Here is a 12,478-nt window from a genome sequence, read left to right on the forward strand (position 1 = left end):
AGAACTGTTCGAATTTTCACTTCTGCGTTTCCGTCTAGACTGACGACTGACGACTGACGAGGAAGTGAGTTAAATAAAAGCTTGTAAAAAAAGCCAAGCACTGGAGCTGCACTTAGAATCCTTCTAATTCTCCAGTAGGACTAACACAAATCGCAAAGATCTATTTCTTCCGCTTATGTGTGTGTAGATCTATAATCTATACGAGTTAGCGTTGGATAACAACATTGAGGTTGAATCTAAAAATACCCATGGAAAATACACAAAATATATTCTCCAATCACAGTGAACAATGAAGGTATCAGAGAGAAAAAACGAATATATTTATTGGCATAGGATAATACTTGATAATAGGTTTAAAGGACTAGTAGATCATGGAACGTGAGCGAATACCGAATACCATGGCCATGTAGTGTGCTATTATTGTAGGCATGTGTTGGACACAGCAAGCGGAAAAATAAAAGAAAACCCAAAAGAAACAAATATTTTACACAGGGGAGTCGACTAGAGTTGATTGAGTGGTAGGAATGGTGCAAATACACGAAGGAGGTAGGGGTTGCTTATTTTATTTATTATTAAGCTGGTCCATTGCGCAATGCGGTATAGAGCAAAATAAAGAAATGGCTTTACAATTCTTAATTTCTTCTTATTTTTCTTTAAATTTTTGGCGGTTCTGAAAGGTTGGGTAAATTGATTGCACTATTAGTCTCTATACTATTTTCTTTATCACATAACAGGTATTTTTCTGGAAAAAAAACTTAAGCTTTTTAGAAAATACATAGATTCTAGATCAGAGTTTCTTCCAGACTTTTTTCGCCGGGGGGGGGGGGGGCACTTGAAATTTTCGGGGGAGGGGGTGCGGACACTGTTAAAAGTATTTATTTTCTATATAAATTTCATTTCGTTCGGGGGGGGGGGGGGGGTGGTAGACTTCGGGGGGGGGGGGGGTAGACTTCGGGGGGGGGGAGGCAGACACTGTTAAAAGTATATATTTTCTAAATAAATTTCATTTCGTTCGGGGGTGGGGGGGGTGGGGCGGTAGACTTTCTTTGGGAAGAGATGCCTGGAAGAAACTATGCTGCTAAGTAGCTCTCCCACGCAAAAGAGTCAGAAGGAACATTGCATATGCAGATACATTTCCTCTTCTGTAATAGTAAAATGTATTTTTTTTAAATGAGAGGACATTTTGGCGCCGACATAGATCTAGTCTTTTTAGAAACGATTATAGTTATAGGCCTACTTCTAATAATATTAGTTTACTAAAAATAAAAATATGATTGCTGCGGCCCAGGGAGTATACAAATAAAAGGTGTTTTAACGTATTGAAGAGCTCGGTTTCAGATCCGGGTACCGTTGCTGTGACGAACATCTTAACAACCAAAACACTGGCATCATGACAACGAAGATGTAACATGCACTGACAGCGCAATAACTTCAATTACTGATTCAAATCAGTACTAAAATCAGTGTCATTTTGGTCGCCATAGATCTTCAAAATGGTAAGTTCAATAATTTATTTAACAATAGTCCATTTGCAGTATTAATAAGCCGCCAGGTCGAACTGCAGCTGATCTAGAATTCAGAATTGAATTTCTTAGAATTTAAATTTTTGGTAATCTATCGTTTTGGGTACGTAAAATCGCCCGCAATTTGTAATGTGAAAAACAGGTGACTCCTTAAATTTTAATAATTATTTCACATTTTGAGGAGAATTTATGTTTTAAAAAATTCAAAAATGTTTCCTTGATTCATTTAGATTATTTTAGATTTATGTACCTGTTTTTAAACAATTGAATTAAAACTTTTCCGTAATAAATGAAGACTAGCGATGTTTCAAACAGATGCAACCATGCTCATTTACTATAGCAGCCATCTTGTCTAAGTTTTATTTTTATAAGCTTTTAGCGCCAGATTCAGGGGGAAGTCACTCTATTTTACAAATGGCTGCTATTTATATAGCAAATCTTGCTCTCAGACACTGCTGTTTAAAGTTAATTTCTGGCCTATATCGATATATTTAGCCATTGATTTAGGTTTATTATTCATTTATCTATAATATTTGACACAAAAGTATGACAATATACTTCTATTAAAGCCTTGACAATGAGGTAACGTTTTCGTACATAAATAGCCGCGGGCGATTTTACGTACCCAAAACGATAGATTACCAAATTTTAAAATATTTTATAGTTTATAGGCCTACTAGATCTAGTACTAGATCTATAACTTGTAGTTTTATACATTTTATAAATTCAAACATTCTTATTTAAAACTCACTAATCTAGATCTAAATCTAACTAAAATGTAAAAAATTAACTTAACTATTCAACAGTAGATTCTATGAATCAAACTCTTTGCTGACATACTTTAATTTTAAGAAGTTAGAATCTAATCAAAATCTAGATAGTAAAATCTAGTAGTCTATAGATCTAGTAATATAAATGAGTAGAGGTGAGTGGTATCATACTGCAGTCATCAGATTACAATCAGACAGATTGTAATTTCCATATTCTTGATTTTGATTTGATACCCTACAGATGTAGATCTAGAAATTATATTTAAATAGAAAATATCTTGAAAAGAACTTAAAATGGTACCCACTTTCTTAGTTTCTTATTTAATTATAAATGATAAATATTTAATAATAGATTATCAATCCTATTCTATAAATATACTTGACTTAAGTCTATTCTTAGATATACATTTTTAAAAGTGAATTTAATAAAAGCAATATTATAGGCCTACTATTAATTTAACTTTTAGAAACAAACAGAAATGTGAACAATACATTTGAAATTTTAAGGTTATTCCTTTGATGAATCATTTTTACTTCAGTGTGTTATGTATTCTTTATTAGTTATTCCTTTATTCATTTTCATATTAGCATGTTGATGCTGTTGGCATCACATAAATTCCATTAATAAATAATGACCATTTTGAATGATATGCCAGGCTGTACCCCTAACATAACCTAGCCCTAATCCTTAGTGAGGTGTCAGCCAAAGATTGGGAAGTTTTGGGCAGAATTAAAAATTAGCTTAGGTTTGAGGTATTGTGGTCAGTGGTAAAAGAAATTGTATGGCTTATTAACAATTACATTTAGAAATTCAACTGAATGATTGCAATTTTATTGGCTTTTATAATTTACAGATTTAAAAGTAAATTATAAATGATGACAAATATTGTTTATAAAATATAATTTTTGTGTTTCCTCTTTTTTTTTACAGCCACCTAAAAAGAAAAGTGGGAAGAAGGGTAAGCAGGGGAAAGGGAAGGGTAAGGGCTCCATATCTATTGTAGATGGTATTGCAACTGAAGATATGACACCTGAGCAGGTAGATGATGTTATATTTGCTGAGTTGAAGTTCTGTTGCAGTTTATTTGTTAACGGTTTCAAGCTTCAGTTGGTTGTTGTATTTGTTTTGTTTTGCATTCTTATTTTTTTATTTATAAAAAGGGAAAAAGGGCAAGAAGGGAAAGAAATCAGGGAAGAAGGGTGGAAAGAAGGGAGCACCAACTGTAATAGATGGAATTCCCACTGAGGAAATGTCAAAGGAGCAGGTAGTGTATTAATATGAATTCTTGATTTATATGCAGTATATCCAAGTGGTAAATGCACAGACTTTTTACTGTAAAATAAAAGGTTTAATTTAATGATTTCAAATTGTGTAATATTTTTTTCCACAAGATTTCATTGACCGCTATTATTGAATATGGTGTTTCAATTTTTAAAAATACTATTAAAAATATTATATATTACCCAGCTGTATATTTATCAAAGTATGTTTTTATGTTCCCAAAGAACTCAAAATTTGTGCCCCTCATGTGATGAAAAGTAGCATGTATCAGCTAAAATGCTAACATAAAGTATAAATTTGGGATTTGTTGTTTTAGTTTTCATTATCTTTGATGTTATTAGTTTGAAGTTCGTTTTTTTTAAAATCATTACCAAATTAAGAATGAAATGTGAATGCACTATTAAAAACCATTCACTTTTTTAATGTAAGTTATTACATTTTTCTTATTTCTACTTAAGCTCTATGCAATGTTAATGTGTAAAATTACAAATAATTCATTAACTAACTGACCAATAATTCATAATGAGATTTTTAAAACAGATGGTTGCATTATTCTAAGAACTAGTGGTCAATAAAAGAATAACTTCATTTAATTAGAGCATATTTTCACAATAACTGTTAGTTTTCAAACCTATCTATTTTTACTTACATATAATAATGCGTAATTTCCTTAATAGTGTTTGTTTATTATGAAATTGAAACATGTGTTTTGTAGCTTGAGGAGCATGTTCAACGCATACGAGAAGAGCTTGAGCGCGAGAGGGAGGAGAGAAACTACTTCCAGCTTGAAAGAGACAAAGTTAACACATTTTGGGAGATCACTAAAAGACAGCTGGAAGAAAAGAAAGCAGAACTACGCAACAAAGATCGTGAAATGGAGGATGCAGAAGAAAGGCATCAAATTGAAATTAAGGTATAAAAGTGAAAGTAAATGGTAATTCAGATCTAAATCTCATGTAAAATATAGTCTTTTTGTGCTGTTAGTTATTGTATAACAAAATATTTTGCTAGCTATGTATGGATAAATAAATGTTATCCAAGTAACCTATATTCCTGTGTTAAATATATTTTCTTAATAGATTTAACTCAGACCAGTTGATCATCTGTAAAATTGAAGTAATATTTTAGCTGCTAATTACTTAACCATTCCTGTTAATCGTTTTTTTTTTTTTTTTAAAGTCTGTTTCTAATTAAATTAGCTTTCTTGGAATTTATTTTAAGCATTTAAAAAAAATCTAACTTTTATTCATTTAAGGTTTACAAACAAAAAGTAAAACATTTACTTTACGAGCACCAGAACAACATATCAGAGCTCAAAGCAGAAGGGGCTGTCTCACTTAAACTAACTCAGGATAATCATCATTCATCTGAACTAGAGCTTCGAAAGGACAAACGAGCTCTTAAAGTAGAACTTAAAGAGCAAGAACTTGCACATGAAGATGTCATTAAGAATTTGAAAAAGGTTAGTTTTTTAAATATATTTTTATTGGGTGGCTAGAAATATCTTGTTGTGTAAAAATTATTTCAGTTAAAGAGCATCACTTCTTTTTGAAGAAAAACATTTAGCGATAATTTAAACCACTGATAATTACTTGATATAATTATATAGTATAATAACAATTTTAAAATTAGAAACATTTTGTTCACATTGTCCATTGTCAAAAAAAAAACTTAAATTCCAAATGACACATATTTTTCAGAAAAATGATGAGGTCATGACCAATTTGCGCAACACTTTTGAGCGCCAAGCTAAAGAAATTGAAAACAAGTATGAAAAGAAAATGAGGTCATTGCGTGATGAGTTAGATTTAAGAAGGAAAACAGAAATCCATGAAATTGAAGAAAGAAAGAATGGGCAAATTAACACATTAATGAAAAACCATGAGAAGGCTTTTAGTGATATCAAAAACTATTACAACGATATCACTTTAAATAACCTTGCTCTTATCAATACATTAAAGGTTTGAATTCAATTTTATTTTTTGTTACTAGGAGGTTAAAACTATTAGAATTCATTTAGTAGTATCAGAAACTATTGTTGAACAGATTTCTTCGTTCCTTATTTTTAAGTTCTGAATTTTAAATTGTGGTTTCGTATATGGTTATTGACAGTACCTAACCAAAGTCAAGTTATAAAAAAATTAATAACAAATGTGAATTTTGACACTATACATTTCTCTGTTTAGGAACAAGTCGAAGATATGAAAAAGAAAGAAGAAAGGATGGAGAAACAGATGGCTGAGGTTATAACTGAGAACAAACGTTTGGCTGAACCACTACAGAAAGCCCGAGAGGAGGTGGAGGATCTGAGGAGGCAGCTGTCCAACTATGAGAAAGATAAAGAAATTCTTAAGGTTTGTCAACTGTTTCATCTTTCATACCTAGTCACAGAAAAGAAGACATTCTTGAAGTTTAACATCTTTCATACCCAATCACAAAAAAGAAGGCATTCAAGTTTTAACATCTTTTAATTTTGTTGCAGACATAAGTTCCAGACATACATTCTAGACTAGAAATATTTTGAAGGGCTAGATAAATATCCCCTTTTATATCTTGTTATAAAGTATAGCTTCCACTTAACTATGTTTAGTTTTAAGTTCATCAGAATGTATACTTGGTGCTGGTTTGTTTCTTGCACAAAATGGCAAAGTATAAACTTCTGTAATAAGCAGAAGGTCAACAAAGACAGGAGTTGAAAAGGATTCCACATATACTTTTCATAAGTTGATACATATGTGGTACTGCTTAAATTACCAGTTAGTTATCATTTAAAGATGAAAATTGTTTTAAGTATTACTTATTGATAGTTCTTTTCTTTTTATTATTCTAATGACCGTATTTATATTTGATATTTAGAATGCTAAAGGCCATGTAAAACAAATGACAGAAGAATTTAAAGCACTCAAATGGGAACATGAAGTCTTGGAGCAACGTTTCCAAAAGGTAAATGGAAATTGGCTCATCTTTTTCTTTTGCCAACATTTTTTAGTGTTTCCACTTAGCAAAAACTTGTTTTGTGAAGTAATTATTTAAAATGCCATTTTCTCGCTACCATTTTCTACTTTTTAATTTATTTTATTTCCTTAAATTAATTCTGACATCTACAGAGATCTTTTATTTCTTTTACACTGTAAAAAAAAAATTCTTGTTTTTAAATTTAAAGATTCAAGACGAAAGAGATGAACTGTATAGAAAGTTCATCAAAGCCATTCATGAGGTCCAGCAGAAGTCAAACTTCAAGAATTTATTGTTGGAGAGGAAACTTTCTGCGCTTGCTGACACTCTTGAAAAGAAAGAAGCCCAGCTGAACGAGGTCTTGTCTGCATCCAATTTAGATCCTACAGCTCTTACCGTGGTGACAAGAAAACTTGAGGTCAGTTGTATCTTTCTCGCTGTAATAGTTAAGTTCTAGACAGTCCATGGGGCAAGTGAAGTAGAGTTCACTTGCTCCTGTGACCTCGGCATATGAAGGGATAGTGTGGTCAGCACTATGCGCAGTTGCCTTTACTTTCCCTAAGGTAAGTTAGGTACCCATCAGAACTGGTGGACTCAGAGACGTTCTACTAACTTAAACCCAGATTCGAACTTGAGACTTTTGTGTTAGTCTAGCGCTCTACTCCTAGGCCACACTGTTCCATTCTCTCTATAATAACCAGGATCAAACCTTTATTAGCAGCAATGATTTATTGTTCTCACCTGTTATCACTATAAACATCTCTTTAATCCATTGTCATTTTCAGTTGGTTTTATTTAAAATAAAATCTTACTTTCAGGATGTGCTTGATTCTAAGAACAGTGCAATCAAAGACTTGCAATATGAGCTTGCTAGAGTTTGTAAGGTAAAAAGTTTTCAATCACCATATTTTACAGGCTCTATAGTCTTACAATAATATTTAAATAACATTTAAATAATATTTAAACATATAGAATAGCTACTTAGGTAAAGTATAAATTTCAGCCACTACTGCACTTGTGGAGGGATAGGCATTATTCTCATTATGATCCTATTGCATGGTCTTGATCTTGCCTTGGTATAAAAAAGAATACCTATAGGCCTACTATAACTTTTAAAATTGTGGTTATTTATAAACTGTATTTATTTTAAAACTCATAATATTTTTTTAAGACCGACATAGTATGCAGTACTTAAATTATAATTTTTTTTGAAATTGTTAATATTTTTTTCAGGCTCATAATGACTTGTTAAGAACATATGAATCCAAACTGGATCACTTTGGAATACCAACCGAGGAACTTGGATTCAAGCCACTTGAGAGCACTGTGGGAGGTCAAACTCTTGGTCATGGCCCGGCTGGTTTGGTCTCTGCCCCAACCTAAACCTACGGGAATTTTGTAGTGAAATGCCTTATTTAGAGAATCTTAATCCTATTTGTCTTGTCGTTTGATCAACTATTAGTCAATTGATAGGTTTGCCCCAAACTGAACTTCAATAGGCAAATGACACTTAAATGGTTGTGCTTATTTTTCATGAACAATGGAAACAAAATATTTTTTATAAGAATGTTTATTTAGCACAGGTTTAGGTTTGCTATCGCTAAATAAAAATCAGGATGTGATTCTCAAAGATAGGCATGTTCATGAAATATTAAAATTACAGGCAAAATGAATCTCTGAAAATCTACAAAATTTAAACTTGTGCACAAAAGAGTGCACTTGCAACATCTTGTTGTAGTTGTCAGTGTGGGATTTATAACGGTAGAGTTTCTGAATTTTTGTCACTGAAAGAATTTTGTACTAAAGTGTGGATGTCAAGAATAGAATTATACTAAGTGTCCAAATGAATATAAAAAAAAACAATTGATGTATGTGGTCACTTGTTTGATTTATTTACAACTTACCCAAACTAGATGTGACTTACTTATCCTTCTAGCAATTTTTCTGGCAGGTTTTTAAAATGAAGAGAAAAGTTTTTTAAAAACATTTTGTCTATGTGTGTTGAAAAGTATACTTGCTTCAAGACTCACAGCTTACATCGAGGATATCATACATTTTTTCCAAATAAAAGACTGAAATGAACTTTGAAAAGACTATTTTTGTAGGACGTTCGACTTACAATGACATTTGACTTGTAAGAAATATTTACCCTAATTTTTTTAGAATTATTTACTTTTTCTAATTAAAATTGAGTGTTTTTAATTTGTTAATTTTCTTCTGGGAGTTAACAAGAAACATGACAAAATTTTGTGATGTTCAGTCAAGGGAAGTAACAAAAATAAAATGTAAATATTTTCACAGCAATGTGATCTAATCTTTTTTAAACCAACCATTTGTTTGTTTCTTCGACCCAAAACTCTTTTAACAAAAAAAACAAAAAAAACAATGAGAGTTTGTAACACCAACATCAAAATCATAAAAATACAAAACTTTGTAAACACACTAAAGTTTCTTTCTTACTGGTTCCTTTATTAAGTTTAATAGCATATTTATAAAATAATGGCATTTCTAAAAACACTAAGCCTATATTTAGTTTAAAGGATGAATTAAAAAAATATGATAATTAGATTATGAAAGATTGCTTTCAATACCTTCAAGTTCTCAAAGTATAATAAAATAGGTTTAATATTATCCAGCTAATTTAAAGTAAAATTGACATTTGTAAAAATGAAAAACATCTTAAAAAAATATAGGCATTTTAATAGATATTGTTCATATTATTTGTAATTATAAGAACCTATAAATGTTGTTGTAAATAAATGATTTAAAAAAAAAAAAAAAAAAAAAAAAAAAAAAACAAAAACAAATGAATGTTCCTAGGGTTTTCCACAAAATAATGAAATCAAAGTAGCAAACTAAATTTTGTTGAGGCCCAATAAAACAGTAATCATAAATTATTTATGTTTTTTATGTATAATAGTAAATTTTTTGCATGCAGTAGTTAGCTACAGTTTACAAAATATACACTACATGATAACAGTATTCAATTAATAAACCCAAAACACCTGGCCATAGCCTCCTATCTGCAAACAACTTGACCATAGCCCGTCTGATGATAAGATATAGACCCTACACTGTTGTTTATAATTGTTTCAACACCTGCACCTTAATAAAACACAGCTGTGAAGAGAATTATAATTACAGTTTGTTTAGAAATACACCCATCATCTGCAATTAGGTTACTAGTTATTTGAATTTAAAAGACACAAATAACTTTTTGAAGAGTGATAGAAAATACAATGTTAAGGGTATAAAAAAAATCAACCATAAATATAATAAAAAAAAATTTCTTGAACAAATAAATTGTATTTAATATTCCAAATAAAATACTAGACCAGTTTTAAAAAAAAATTAGATGAAAAATAATGTTTAATAAACCTTCATTTTTTTATGTGTTATTGCTCATAAACATGTTTATCATCCAAACAGTAGTCCCAATTATAAAACAAAAATACTACCTTGTTAAAAGAAATTACTGAAAGGAGAAAAAGGAGATTTCATCAATTGTAAGCCTTGACATACATAAAACCCATTGGATAAATAATACTTGAGTCCCCTATCTTGTCAGTAAACATGGCAGGTATGCTTGAGCTGTTTCAGATTTAGTAAGTCTCCCATCATGTCCTGGCCGATCACCTTATAAACCCTGAATGGTGGAATTAAAATGCTATTTTGAATTTTGATATATAAAGCTCTAGTCATAGCCTTGTTTTTATTTTAGTACACAGTCAAAGGTAATTGACTGATTTTCACCTTAATTATAAACAAATTAAATTAGGTTAATTCATTGACTAAAAAAAAATGCATTATTTTTTACTGGGGTTGCCTTAAAAGTGCAAACTTAATCCATTTGTTTTTCAAGAAAACTTACTGATGAGGGGAGGTAAGCAAGAACTATCTTGATAATGAAATACACAATTATGAATGTGAAGGATGATTCACAACATTACCTCCATCAGCTAAATAATATTTAGTTAAATTATGAATAAGTTGACAGCAAATGACTGTCACTGCATTTAGACTCATTGATATCTAGTTTCAAAGTTTAGTTTTATTGGTCGGCTTGTCACGATTTGAGACTCACTGTGTAAATTAGATTATGTATAGTCTACTATAAGTAGCGTCACTAGGTTGAGTGTCACTGGGTACCTCACCTCATGGTGTCATCCCCCCCCCCCACACAAGAAAAGAATTTTATATATATATATATATATATATATATATATATATATATATATATATATATATATATATATATATATATATATATATATATATATATATGACTACATAAAAAAATGCAATGTAGGCCTTCACATGTATGTATGTGTATTAGCATGTGTATTTTTTCGTTTTTAATAGTAACGTTTCTCTATAGTCGTTATTAAAACAGCTAAATGTAGCATTGTTTTATCTATATTATAGTTAACAAAAGCTTACGTCATAGTGTCACCCCACCCCCATGTCGGGATCGTCATTTTATAGGCTAGTTAAAAAAACTATTTAACTCTAATTATCATTAATTGAACTGAAAAAAAAAGCATTTTTCTTCTGTGTATTTTGCAATTTATTTTTGTCTTGGTAACCCCTTCTAAATGGTGTCACCCGTTGCGGTCCGTACTTCCCTTGTGACGCCTCTGAGCTTAAAAAAGCTTATATATTTATGTGTGTTTAAATATACGAAATAACTCAAAATTCATTAAAAATACTAACATGCCACGTCTCATTTTCTTTACCTCCTTAACCTTGTCACATATAAAATTTTTTCAATCAAATTGTTTTTTGTTTTCTTTTAATATTGTAAATTACAGTAGGTGTATATAACGATAATATGGTATTGATGTTAAACATACACTTTATTCAGTTATGGTCTTTGTAATGGCCGCTTGTTACAATCAATGAAGCACCCCCCCCCTATACTGCAAACAAGAGTCTTTCAGGCATCTCTTCGGGGGGGGGGGGGGGGGGGAAGGGGCGTTCAGTGCCCCTAGTACACATCTACCGCATCCGCCCCCTCTCGGTCTATGAGATTTCAAAAAGTTAAATAACAAAACAACATCACGTGACTAGTTCCGGTAGTTTTGCAGCGCCCGGTCACGAAGACAAACACAAAAGTGTTTTTTGTTTTTAAAACAAAAACCAAAACAATTTTGAAGCGCAAACACTATTTTGCAAAAAGGGAACAAGGCTACGGGCCAATGGAAGTTTAAAAATAGATTTAAATTGTTTCAATTAAAATTAATTTAAAGGTTATCAACCAAATCTTTGGCTAAGATTGTATACACACCAAAAAAAAATGTTTGCCCACTAAAAAGAGTGAAATTGTAGGCTGGGTCAAACATTGCAGGTGATTCTGACCTGCGGACGAACGCTGGATGGTAAAAAAATTAAAAAGAAAACAAAGGATTGCCATAGTTTTTTAGCCTACACAGCAGTAAAAAAAAAAGAAAAACACTCTGAGAAGTGTAGGCCTATGTGTGTCATAGCAGTGGCGTAGGCAAGGGGGGGGGGGGTTAGGGAGGGGTCATAACCCCCCCCCATAGACCCCTCGGTATATATATGAAAAGTATGAGGGGGGCGTGCAAATCGAAAGTTTGAGGGGGGGGGGGGGGGGTGCAAATCGAAAGTTTGTCCCCGGGTAAAAATTGGACCCCCCCCCTGAAACGATCCTGGCTACGCCACACTGTGTGTGTGTGTGGGGGGGGGGGGGAGGTGAAGGGTCCTTCCTTAACAATAACATATCCGATTTTGTTAAGGCTTTTTTACCTGATATTTGTCTTTAAAACACTTAAAGATATTAAAATAAAAAAAAAGGAATAAGTGCTAATATATATATATATATATATATATATATATATATATATATATATATATATATATATATATATATATATATATATATATATATATATATGCATGCTATTTATAACCCTTTCCCACCAAGAGAA

The 12,478-nt window shown here is 31.4% G+C and overlaps 1 protein-coding gene across 2 annotated transcripts; it reads left to right on the forward strand.

Annotated features, from left to right (window-relative positions):
- Nucleotides 1-1,337: 1,337 nt before the first annotated feature.
- On the forward strand, nucleotides 1,338-8,889 carry LOC131957027 (dynein regulatory complex subunit 4). Of its 2 annotated transcripts, XM_059321726.1 has the most exons (11): nucleotides 1,339-1,496; nucleotides 3,225-3,252; nucleotides 3,455-3,558; nucleotides 4,291-4,488; nucleotides 4,831-5,037; nucleotides 5,276-5,536; nucleotides 5,762-5,929; nucleotides 6,432-6,518; nucleotides 6,739-6,948; nucleotides 7,349-7,414; nucleotides 7,764-8,889. In XM_059321726.1, the coding sequence occupies exons 1-11, from the start codon at nucleotides 1,494-1,496 to the stop codon at nucleotides 7,911-7,913; spliced, it is 1,482 nt and encodes a 493-aa protein (XP_059177709.1). In that variant the 5' UTR covers nucleotides 1,339-1,493; the 3' UTR covers nucleotides 7,914-8,889. The 2 variants fall into 2 exon arrangements, with proteins under 2 accessions (XP_059177710.1, XP_059177709.1); XM_059321727.1 differs by lacking the exon at nucleotides 3,455-3,558 and having other exon boundaries at nucleotides 1,338-1,496; nucleotides 3,225-3,332.
- The last annotated feature ends 3,589 nt before the right edge of the window (nucleotides 8,890-12,478 follow it).

This window comes from Physella acuta, unplaced genomic scaffold (assembly GCF_028476545.2).
Source record: "Physella acuta isolate Inbredline_101_S28 unplaced genomic scaffold, ASM2847654v3 ptg001197l, whole genome shotgun sequence".
Taxonomy (NCBI): domain Eukaryota; kingdom Metazoa; phylum Mollusca; class Gastropoda; family Physidae; genus Physella; species Physella acuta.

Excerpts from the sequence above, each read along its gene's own strand:
- LOC131957027 (XM_059321726.1), top strand. Across the intron at positions 3,559-4,290 it reads AGGAAATGTCAAAGGAGCAG|CTTGAGGAGCATGTTCAACG; the intron begins GTAGTGTATTAA and ends TGTGTTTTGTAG. Across the intron at positions 7,415-7,763 it reads AGCTTGCTAGAGTTTGTAAG|GCTCATAATGACTTGTTAAG; the intron begins GTAAAAAGTTTT and ends TATTTTTTTCAG.